This window comes from Ovis canadensis, chromosome 3, assembly GCF_042477335.2.
Source record: "Ovis canadensis isolate MfBH-ARS-UI-01 breed Bighorn chromosome 3, ARS-UI_OviCan_v2, whole genome shotgun sequence".
NCBI classification, from domain to species: Eukaryota; Metazoa; Chordata; class Mammalia; order Artiodactyla; family Bovidae; genus Ovis; species Ovis canadensis.
In genome coordinates, this window is record NC_091247.1 from 66,070,214 (window position 1) to 66,082,522 (window position 12,309).

The 12,309-nt window shown below is 34.1% G+C and overlaps 1 protein-coding gene across 4 annotated transcripts in view; it reads left to right on the top strand.

Moving 5' to 3' along the window:
* FANCL (FA complementation group L) overlaps positions 1-12,309 on the top strand; it is an 87,953-nt gene that overhangs the window by 71,508 nt on the left and 4,136 nt on the right. For all 4 annotated transcript variants that reach the window (XM_069583261.1, XM_069583265.1, XM_069583262.1 and 1 more), the window contains one exon: positions 9,500-9,650. In XM_069583261.1, the coding sequence (XP_069439362.1) occupies positions 9,500-9,650 (151 nt within the window). The remainder of the gene's footprint in view (positions 1-9,499; positions 9,651-12,309) is intronic.

The following is a 12,309-nucleotide window of genomic DNA, read 5'->3' on the forward strand; positions in this document are numbered from 1 at the left end:
CCACTGTTTCTCCATCTATTTCCCATGGAGTGATGGGACCGGATGCCATGATCTTCGTTTTCTGAATGTTGAGCTTTAAGCCAACTTTTTCACTCTCCTCTTTCACTTTCATGGAGAGGCTTTTTAGTTCCTCTTCACTTTCTGCCATAAGGGTGGTGTCATCTGCATATCTAAGGTTATTGATAGTTCTCCTGGCAATCTTGATTCCAGCTTGTGTTTCTTCCAGTCCAGTGACCACAAATATGATCTCTTTTTCTGAGTTTGTTGTTTGAAGTATAATTGACCTACAACACTTTAATTTCTAGTGCACAATATACAGTGATTCAGTATTTCTACACATTTCAAGAGCAACACCATTGTAAATCTAGTTTGCCATCTGTCAACATACAAAGATACTACAATAATATTGACTATATTCCCCACATTGTACATTTCACCCCCATGACTCATTTATTTTGTAACTGGAAATTTATGGGTCTTAATTTTCCTTACCTATTTCTCTCATCCCAGTTAGGTTGCTTTTGAATGTTATAGTCTTTAATACCTGACACTCAGAAGAGGAAAAAGAAAAATGAAGAGGAAGGAAGGGGCAGTGACTCCTAGTTCTGCAAGTCACTTTTGCAGGAGATTGGAGGAAGTGAAGGAAGAACAGCTGAAGGAAGTGCAACAGCGATATCCAACTGCTTCTTTGTCTTTTCCTCTGAGATAAGAAGCGGCAGTCAGTCATCAGATCATAGGCATGTGGTATTTGAAGGACACATTGTGTTCTCTTACCCTGACTCATATAAACTGTGTGCAAGGCGCTCATGTAGTGTGTGCAGAGCTGCCTGTCAGGGAGCAGGGTGATGGGTAGCCCCTCCGAAGCTGAGCTGATATTGACCAGAGTTGCAAGCCTTCAATGGACTTAAGAGTTCCAGAATAGTTTCTTTCAGTGCATTTGTTGTCTAGGTGGGAAGACGGATTCCTACTTTGCTTTCTACTTTGTAATCTACCCAGAATCCTCATTTAATTAGCTTTACTTTTTTTTTTTTTTGATGGTCTACAATATAGGATAGCTTTGGACCACATTGGAAGTGCCCATACATTTTCAACATACACCTGACAGAATTTATTTGCTTCTCTTTCCCTGTCTCCCTTATCTTTTTATAAGCAGAGTTGCTACCTTCTGTAATGGCTACACATGGAGTGAGTATGTTTCATTTGATTTTGGGCATATATACTCTCCACATGTCTTAAGAATAGTAGCAAATATTTTAAATCATCAGCGGTCAGTTATAGTAAAAGTAAACTATAAGAAGAGTTGATGTATGCCTTATGGATTGTATGCCAGAGAACAGTATTTGATTAAATAGATTTAGTTATACCTACAGAAGGAGTTGAGAACATCAATGAAGCTTGCAAATAAGAGCAAATGAACTGATATTTAAGAGATTTATCATCTCTTTAAAGATATCTTATTGGGAATATTGCAATTAATATTAAAATTAAATTTCTCTAAAAGTTTAATCTCTTGATATTTCCTTATTCTGTTGAAGCTTTTTGAATCCCTCAGAGATAAAGATAAAAATGATTATTAGAGGATTTATCTGCATGTATTATAGGAAAGTATAAAAAAATCAGAATGGAAAGCAACTGTTGCAAGTACCAGAAAATTATGCTATTAATTTAAGTGTCATCAGAGCACAAAAGATCACATTCCGGGACTGTGAGAAAATTATTAAAATACTGGAAATAATAGTACTTAAGATGAAGATATTATACTCTAAGATCTGGTTAAGTGACTGACATTATTATATCACTTCAGGTATTATAAAAGTAACAAAATGCTTTTAAAGATAATAAGCGTTACATTTTGAGATTGGCAGTGTTCACACTTTTCTGCTTAAGTGCTTTCCTAGTTTAACATAATTTAATAACAGTTATGGGGGAATAGCTAACATCTTAGTTCCCATATATATCCCTTCTCCTTCCTTGTTCAATATATACATATACAAGTGATAAAACTTTATTCTCCAAATGGTGGGTTAATGAACAGTGACTCTTCTGCCTTTGTCCTTGGTGTTAGAAATTTGGCTATTTTGTAAATTGTTTAGCTCCTAAATGTTGAGAAATACACTACAAATCTGTTGCAAAGAAGGGATTGCTATATAGAGCCATTACTGTCCAAAAATCAGAACAGCCTGGTGTGTGCGTGCTGAGTAACATAGTCATGTCCAACTCTTTGAGACCCTATGGACTGGGTCCATCAGGCTCCTCCATCCATGAGATTTTCCTGGCAAGAATACTGGCATGGATTGCCATTTCCTTCTCCATTTATATAGTTTTTTTGAGGTATAATTGATATACAGTAATCTGAATGTATTTAAAGTGTATGATCGGGTGATCATTGAGAAATGTTTACATGGGTGAAGTCAACCCCACAGTCAAGATAATAAACATTTCCACAGCAACCAAGTTTCCCCTTCCCCTTTTAAATCTCTCCCTTTTGTCCCTTTTGTCCCTCCTCCTGATCCCCAGGCAACTACTGCTCTCCTCTCTAGAGTTTTATATAACTCTATGTACTTTTCTATGTTAGGTTTCTTTCATCAGCATAATTAGAGATTTATCAGTGTCATAGTATGTACTGATAATTCATTCTTTTTATGCTGAGTGGTACTTCTTTGTATGAATGTAATCACATATTGTTTGTTTACCTGTGATGGACCTGTGGGTTATTTCCAAGATGTGGCTGTTATGAATAAGGTACTAAGAACATTATATGAATCTCATTATATGAATATATGCTTTCCTTTCAGAAAATACCTGGAGTTAGAATGGCTAGATCACATAGGAGATGTACAGTTTTTTTTTTTTTTCCCTTCTTGAAAAATACTGTTGAGAGAGCAAAAAGACAAGCTATAGACTAGGAGAAAATATCTGCAAGATATATAGACAATGCACATATGCTCAGAATATACAAAGAGCTCTGAAAGCTCAGTAGTAAGGCAGGAGCCCTAAATAGGCAGAATTTACACACACACACACACACACACACACACACATACATGTTATTTCAAATAATCCCTTTTATTACTATTAAAGCTTTATATAAATCAGTTTTAAGAGGATAAGTTTATTCAAAATAGGCATATTTAACTCTTGGAGAATGTCACTTCCCTTTTTGGCACATGGCTAAGACTTAGGTAATCCTTGCTCCCTACTTCACTTCCTTTGCATCCACTTTTTACTCAGCCTCATTGGTTCAGTTCATTTCATGATTGTGTATCTTGACAAAGCACCTCACCTCAGCTCTACCAATGCTGTTTGCCCAGAGCTCTTCTAATGCGGGGACCAGTGATGCTTGTGTGAGCCACGAGGGGTATGTATGTATGCAGATCTGCAATGTGAGAGAATTTGTAACCCCACTTAGAGCAACACGACCAGTCAGGAATGGAAGCCAGTGAATAAATGCTCCTGAATTGTTTCTTGGGTGGCAGTTCTGAGGAACTTTCTCCATAACTTCTCACAGAGCCACCGTTGACCACAGTGACCATCTTGAAAGTACTTCCTTACTTTAGTTTTCTCTCTTCTCTTGTACTCTTTCCAGTCCCTACTCCCTCAGTCCCTAAGATTACTTCGAGTAACCTATCTGTACTGCCAGCCCTTGCCTCAGGCTTTGCTTTTTGGGGGAGATTTCCAAGTTAAAATTACCATTGCATGTATCACTTAATGTTATAGCTACAAATAAAGATGATGTAGGACAGTGGTCCAAATATACCAGTTAAACTTAGAGCCCACAAATTGACCTTCCTGCAAAAATCCTGATGTTTGCCTTTTGCATGTTTGATTTGTTCTTCAAAATTGAACAAAACCTTTGTAGCTCTATGTGACCTTCTAAACAACATAACTTGACAATTCTTTTAAAAACTCAATTTATTTTAATTCAAAGAGTATACTAATCTCTCAAATGATGTCCTTACCCCTACAGAACTTTTTCTTTACACTTGTTATCAGCTTCCTTTGACTTGTCACCACTATTTGAAAAATTTTATACACCTTCTATATAATAATGGGTCACAGCCACTAACTTCTTAGCTTATATTTGTTGGCCAGTTTCTTTGTCAAACATAAAAAAGAGATCATTAACCTTTCAGTAATCAGGACTAGCATGTTTTGAAGAGTTTAGACTTTAGCATATAAATCACTCATTAGTGAGTGGTGCCAGTGGAAACCAGAGCACCAATTCCTTTCACTGAATATAACGTTTTCATCTCCTTCCTTATTTGTTGGTTGTATGTCATGAGAAAAGATGCTATCCTTTAGGATTTCCGATGTAATCTAGTTTTCTGATGGTTTGTTTATTTACTAAACATAAAACAATAACCAACTTTACCTTCCTCTGCTTAATTGTTGGGGCACTTGGTTAATCACACTTCCCTGTGATAAAACTTGGCAAGCATTTCCAAAATTGACCATTTCAGTAATATAAATAACTAGTCAGGAGATAAAATATGCCTTTTCATTGTTTTGGTAAGGCCATAATTTGGTGACATTTGCCCAGAATGGTTCATGATCTAAAGGTTTAAATGCCAAATCTGTCATACCCAATAAACTGTTCAGAATTGTGTTTATTCAGAAATGTTTAGTGCATCAACACAGGGATCTCACATACATTTCTTCTCATTGAGATGCCTGTATACACAATGGTCCAGGTATCCTGATTTCAGTGCAGAGGATTTCGTTAAATGCCTTAGGTGAACCCAGTGTGAAACTGATCTCTTAATATCTTTATGCCTGCTCTTTTCAAATCATGTCAAGATGTCTTTTTTCTTTGAGATTAATACATTCTTTTTAATATTCTGACCGTTGCTTTTCACACAAGAAGACTGGTCTCCATTTCAGACTCTCTTCCCTGTTAAATCTAGCTCTTGAGCTCCCAGTGCATGGAATGTTACAGATGTAGTTTTCCAATGTCTGGTGGTTAGTCTGTGTCCTTTTTTGCCTGTCACTGCCCTACCCCACATAAAAATAGAATGAAAAATACATGGATAAAATAATATGGTTGGTATGCCATTGAAATAGTGTGCTACAAATCTTTGGAGTAGGTAGAGAATATAGAATGTGCTCTTCTCATCTTGTTTGATATTTTTTAACTTTCTCAGGACTTCTATTTTAATTTGAAAAATGGTTTAAGAACAAGAGGTTGTTTAGCATCACATCCTCTCCCCACCATAGCACGGCTTACGTGAGAAGCTTCTACATCGTAATCTTGGTTACCAGGGTACTTTTCTTCTCTGTAACAATTTATTGCTTTTGGAACACAAAGCCATTTCTGTTTGTTTTAATTAATTGTTTATTTTGCTAATTTCTCTTCTCTTCCGCCTATAGCTTTTTCCCTCTATTTCTTTTAATCATGTGTATGTGCAAAAATGATTGACATTTTCCTTTAATTAATGAAACTAATCAGTTGCAATGTTCCACATGTGATTTTTGGATGTTCATGATATTTATTACTTTTATATTTCTGCTAGAAATTTATGATTTTATAAATTATTTCAAAACTCAAAAGTTTTAGAAGACTGAAATCTTGTCCCTATATTTTAGAAAATAATAGCAATTGTATAATGCATTTTTTTACTTCTCTTCCTTAAATATGCGAGGATAGAAAATGTAATCCAAATATTTTCATCCTGGTATAATAGTTCTTTTAATTAAAGAGGAAATGTTTGTTCTATAGTGAATCATAAATTATTTATGATGTGAATGAGAAAATGTTTATAAACATAATTTGGAAAAAAATGGGAGTATTTATAGTAACTGGCATATTGAAAGAAAATATTTGTACTTTTGAGTGGACAGAATCATCTACTTTATGAATTTTCAAAGTTATATTTGAATTCTTGACTTTAGGTCTGAAAGTCACCTTAGAAGTTATCTATGCTTTTGATTCTATGGCACACTCACATTTATAGATGTAATATTAAGGCTTCAAGAGGCTGAGTATGTCTTGATCAGTTACTTTGTTACCCTACCATTAGAGTGGTGATATCTTTGTGAACTGGGTTCTTTTATCTTTGTATTGGAGATCCTAACATAGTCCTGATGCATGGTTGAAATATTAGTTTCATTAAATTTAGTATATTTTTCACTATACACATCATGAAATGAAAGGACAGCAGACAGACCTTTTATTTCTGTTTCTATCTGTGCTCTTTTGTGATTATACAAATAATATATATTATTGTGGGAAGTCTGGACAAGTACAAAGAAAATGAAAATTGTCATTAAAAGGGTTGTTTTAAAAACTATACTACTTAGCGACAAATGAAGCTTTGAATCAAAATCATTGGTGTTGAATCATTACAAAGCCATTATTCTAGAATGGATTAAGTGCATATACCATGGTCCCATAGGACTTTAAGAATTCTCACATCTTCAGTGGCGTTCTGTAATAAAGCAGTGACTTGTAACGGGAGGGGTGTAAGAAAGAAGCCATACCATGGAATTGAGCTACCTAGTTACTGAAAGAAAAACTACGTTGGGAAAACAAACCCACTCCCACCCCCCAATCCAGTATACCTTGTTTTTTGTACCATCCTCTTAAATCTGAGGCTTTGCTCATCTCTGAAACTGCACTTTACTTCATCATACCTGAAACTTTGCACTTAGAAATAATGTCTAAACTTACGAGGTGAAGTATTTTTTAAATGATTATGTGAAATTTTTCTCTGGGAAACGTTATCCCCTTTTCTTTAATATGTATGTATAAATTTTGAAAGTTGATTTTCAGTAAGTAACCTTTTATATTAAGGGTGTTAATTAATCCTTTGTCTAATGAGGTGCAGATCTTTCTGATTTGATAGGTTGTGAATTTCTCTAGGTCAGGGACCATGTGTACAAGATAGTTTACAATGCAAGTAGTTGCATTTTACAATTTGTTGAGGGTAGATCTCATGTTCTTTGTTAAGAAAACCCCAAAAGGACATAAGGAAACTTTGGAAAGTGTTGGCTGTATCTATCACCTTGATTGTGGTGATGGTATTAATGGATATATGCATATGCCCAAAGTCATCAACTTGCACACACTGAAGATGTGTAGTTCTTTGTATGACAAGTATACCTCAGTAAACTATTAAAAATCCCAACATACTGTCTAGCAAATGGTTTATTGTATTTGCATCTAATGATTAATGACTTTTATTGTAAGCAAAGAAATTAAAGTATTAGATTTACAGAGTACAAAAGTCCATTACAGTAGGAGGGCTATGTCTAAAGGAAGAAAATTCAGTTAGAAGGTTATCTGCTTAAAACTATGCTTAAATTCCTGGCTTAGGCAGTAGGACAAGTAGTAGTCGCTTCACTAAGAAAAAACAAAAATAAAACAGGAAGGGAATTCTTCTTTGGGAAGATGATAACCATCTCAGTATGGTGTGTGAGTTAGACAGCCATATAGATATCATCAATATAGAAATGGCTAAGTAGTTTTGGATTCTCTATCTGCGTTAAACAAGTTTGTGAATGATCATAGAGAATGTGGTTATTGAAGCTTGGAGTAGTAAATATACCCACAGAAAATATTTCATTTTATTATATATAAACATATCTTTGTATGCATATTGAACAATATTAACTGTAAGTCATGATAAAGAACTGTGGTTTTAATCACTGATAACATAAAATATAATTTGCAAGCTACCTGTAAATAATGGTAATCCTAATCAATAGAATGATGAAAGTCATCAGTGGTTATATTTTAATGTCAAATAGTTTAGTTCAATTTAAACAAATATTTCTTGAACAGTTCTTAGAATTTGTGTTGCTTTATTCCATGGTAGTATCACAAGGACAAAAACATCACTTTGAGAAGAACTGCACTTAAACTGTGTATTGTAAACCAGGAAATCATAGTATCAGGTTTGTAGAATACAAAAATCAACTGCAATGTAAATGGTGGGTTTTAGGGAAATATAACTAGAGGGGAAAAAAATCCAGTTAGAATGTTGACTTACATGGTTTTAAGAGAGAGACTGATACGTTCGGGGATTTATTTTAAATAGGGTACCCTGCAGAAAGGCAGATGAAGTCAAGGATGGCAAATCTAGATATCGAAATAAGAATAATGGATTATTTTGATAGTATATAATACTAAGATAATTACCAAGAAATGTTAAATATGGACTTAGGTCTCATGTTAGCTTTTGAACTTATTAGGTTATAAGACCGGAAATCTACAAGGGTCAAAACTGGTTTCTTAGTTGGGTATATAAAGAATGATGGTGTATTCAGTGAAAGAGGAAATAAAGGACATCTCATAGTTAAAAAAAAAACAAAAAACACTTGGGAGTCTGGTTTTCTGATTTCTGGATTCTGGCATCTAAACTTGTAGATAAGTATGGTATACTAGAAGAGAACAGACATCCTACTCTCAAATTCCTAAAAGGTTATTTTTGGACATTAAGTTCTAGTTCCTACTCTTTTTCTCTGTGTATAGAAGGTTAGAAGAGTTGAAACTACCTTTGTGAATCTGAGCTATGAAATCCATCTACATGTAAAACCCTGCTGAAGTGAGATGAAATGGATTTTCCTTAAGTATATAAGTATAAAATACATTTTTAAAGAAGTGAGTTATTTCTTTTCACCTTACTCAGGGTGTATCATATTCTTAAATTATTGGCTTATATCAGTTATTTTGGATGAGTACATTTGCAGTATTTTTGGTGACTTTATTTTTTCTTATTTGAAACAATAAAATACCTAATTCTTTTTTAATGGTTTTAGTTTTGATTGCTTATATAAAATATTTAGTAAACAGTTGTATCTTTTTAATCATACATTATTTTATGAGAAACTCTTGACTTTGAATCAGGTAATTATGAATTGATTTTTAAAGTCTGACAGCTTTAATTCTTGTCATGTAGTGAAAATGTATTTAATTCCCATGATGGATTAATGCCTGAAATACTGAATTCAGAGACTGGCTAAAATTTAACATCAAAAGAAATCTTGTAATTTCTGTTTGTATTCTTTAAAAATGAGGAAAGCCTTTTCATAATCTATGTCTAATTAAGTCTGCAAAGTTACTTATTAATAGTGTATAAAAGTAATGTAATCAGATTACAAATAGCACTGTAAATACAGTGCTTGATAACTGGGTAAAATTTTTCATATTAAAAATTGTGTAGACTGCTGAATGTATATTATATACATTAATAGTTTAAATATACTTTGTATTAATAATTACTTTTCCATACATATAGAACAAAATTATTCATAATAAAAATAAATATGGTTTTAAAAAAGTTTACTTGGTAAGTGCACAGTTCAGTGACAGTCAAAGAATTCTGTTAATACTAATAGTGGTGAAGAGATACAAAGCAGGGAGAGTTAACTATTGTTTACCAGAGCCTAGTTTTAGCTGAAATGAAACAGAGCTTAAAACTTGTAAACTGAGTTGTAAGTGGAAGATTATCTGCTATTGATAGTCATACAACTTATTCAGCTTTCACTTGTCTTTTCACAGAGCTCCTTAATCAGCATTTATAGTCAGTTTTTGGCAGCATTGGAATCACTGAAGACATTCTGGGATGTTATGGATGAAATTGATGAGAAGACTTGGGTACTTGAGCCAGAAAAACCTACACGGAGTGCTACAGCACGCAGAATTGTATTAGGTAGGGTGAAAGAGGATTAAGGAAGTGTTTTTTCTTTTTTTAAAGATGTTTGAGTGTATTTTGTATTACTTTGGAAAAGGAATCTAAGATGACATTGGATTTTAGATGAGACTTTTTTGTATGAGGGATGAACTATGATTTATTAGTACATATTTAAATGTAAATATTTTAAGTAGAAATGACAACTACTGAGGTGTTTCATTATAAAAGGTGATGATCTAATACATGGATGTAGCATTCAGATAGTGCTTAATTAACTTTTAATTAGCATGGAAATTGTGGAGTAGATTTTTTTTGAAACTTCCATTACTTGGGAAAAAGCTGTTAGAAATAATGAAGTCTTCATTTGTGAAACTAGACAAGATTAGTATGAACAAGTCTGGGAATACTTTCTAACAGGAATATAGAGGAGGATAAAAGAACCTGAAGTGGCATGCATGCCATTGAAGAGTAAAAGGAAAGCTTTACAAAATAATAATTGAATATATATTAAGTATTATACTGCTGCTGCTGCTAAGTCGCTTCAGTCGTGTCCGACTCTGTGCGACCCCATAGACGACAGCACACTAGGCTCTGCCATCCCTGGGATTCTTCAGGCAAGAACACTGGAGTGGGTTGCCATTTCCTTCTCCAATGCATGAAAATGAAAAGTGAAAGTGAGGTCGCTCAGTCGTGTCCGACTCTTCACGACCCCATGGACTGTAGCCTACCAGGCTTTTTTAATTAATAAGAGAAGGAATAACCATAAATATCATCCTGGCAATATTACCATATTCTATTTACTATGAAATTACTGTTTTATATATTATCATTATGAGCAAGCAATACATGAAATCAGTTTTAAAGTTCAACCTTTCAAGCTTTTAGAAGTTTTAAAACTATATTTGAGATCACACTAAATAAACTATAGTTTTATGAAGGATATTTTGATGTGAATCATATCCAAATTACTGAGCAGTTTGCATAGTTTCTACCTAGGCATAGCAGATTATCTAGCTGGGGAAAGGGACACATTACTACGAGAAGTGAGAGAAGTGCAGCAGTTCTACAAATAGTACTGTTACTTACTGAGTTTGAGAAAGTCTTAGCAGTATTTAATTTGGAATAGTTAACCAAGTTACAGTATATTTGTGAACAAGTATATATTAAAATGAAAATATTGTCTCCAAAGAAGTATAGTATTGATGGCCCCATTATATAATTATTTCTCCAGGTTATGGTTAAATACACTTTTTACTTTATTTCTCATGATTCAGCATAAACAACCTTGGTTTTATTCACTTTCTTTATATATTTATGTTTTAGCTCCTTTTTTTTTTCTCTTCAGACGTTGGTTTGCCTTTCTAGGACCAAGTTTTCAGCAAATTAATCAAAAGATTTGATAGTATGACCATTGTTGTTAGGTGAAAGTTTCTGCAGCCATTAGCAGATATTGCTAAAGGCTAATGTGAAATTTGTGTTCGTGGTAAAACATGCATCAAACAGTGAGATTATAAGTTACCTTTGTAATTTTGTTTTTCTTACTGAATTACTGTACTCATTTTTTATTTTACTTATTTCTTTTTGCCAGATCTGTAATAATTATATTTATATTGTTGCCACCCTTAGCCAAAGGATTATGCTATAGTGTATAGAATTTATCAAGACATTTTTACCATAAAAATGAAATCCAAATTAACCTTAAACAATTACACTATGCTGCTGCTGCTGCTAAGTCGCTTCAGTTGTGTCCGACTCTGTGCGACCCCATAGACGGAAGCCCACGAGGCTCCCCCGTCCCTGGGATTCTCCAGGCAAGAACATTGGAGTGGGTTGCCATTTCCTTCTCCAATCCGTGAAAGTGAAAAGTGAAAGTGAAGTCGCTCAGGCGTGTGGCCCACCAGGCTCCTCTGTTCATGGGATTTTCCAGGCAAGAGTGCTAGAGTGGGGTGCGGTTGCCTTCTCCAAAACAATTACACTATATGTACCTTCGATAAAAGCAATAAAATTTCTGAAATTTGTACTATAGTATAGTCAAAATTTATCAAAGAATGTAGTATCAAGTAGAAATTGCTTACTTCTTAGATTTCATGAACTGTTAGTTGTTTTTGATATTAAATGAACAGTTTCCAAACATTTAATATGAATTGAACCCTTTGTTACCCTACACAGGAAATCTTCACATGGAGAAACAATGTTTGTATAAAATTCAACTCTTAAACATTTATTTTTACCATTTATTGTATTTTTAGTCTTTTATGTTCTTCTTTTCAAGAAAGTTACAGAAGTCATTTAGAGTATTTTTCAGTTTGTAACTTGTAATTTTTTATATTAGAGATCTTTATCACTCCATAGAAAATTGTAATTCAAACTTTAATGGAATTCTGACCAGAATTCAGGTGGCTCAGTGGTAAAGAATCCGCCTGCCAATGCAGGAGATGTGGGTTCAATCCCTGGGTTGGAAAGATCCCCTGGAGGAGGAAATGGCAACCACCCCACTGTTCTTGCCTGGAAAATCCCATGGACAGAGGAACCCGGCAGGGTCTTCCAGGGAGGGTCACAAAAAGTCAGACAGAACTGAGCAACTGGGTGCACACACACAGCTTATGAATTGGCACTGTGTTTTGAAACTTAGGATCCCAAATCTTTAGTCATGATCAAAGTTTTAAAATTACTTCAC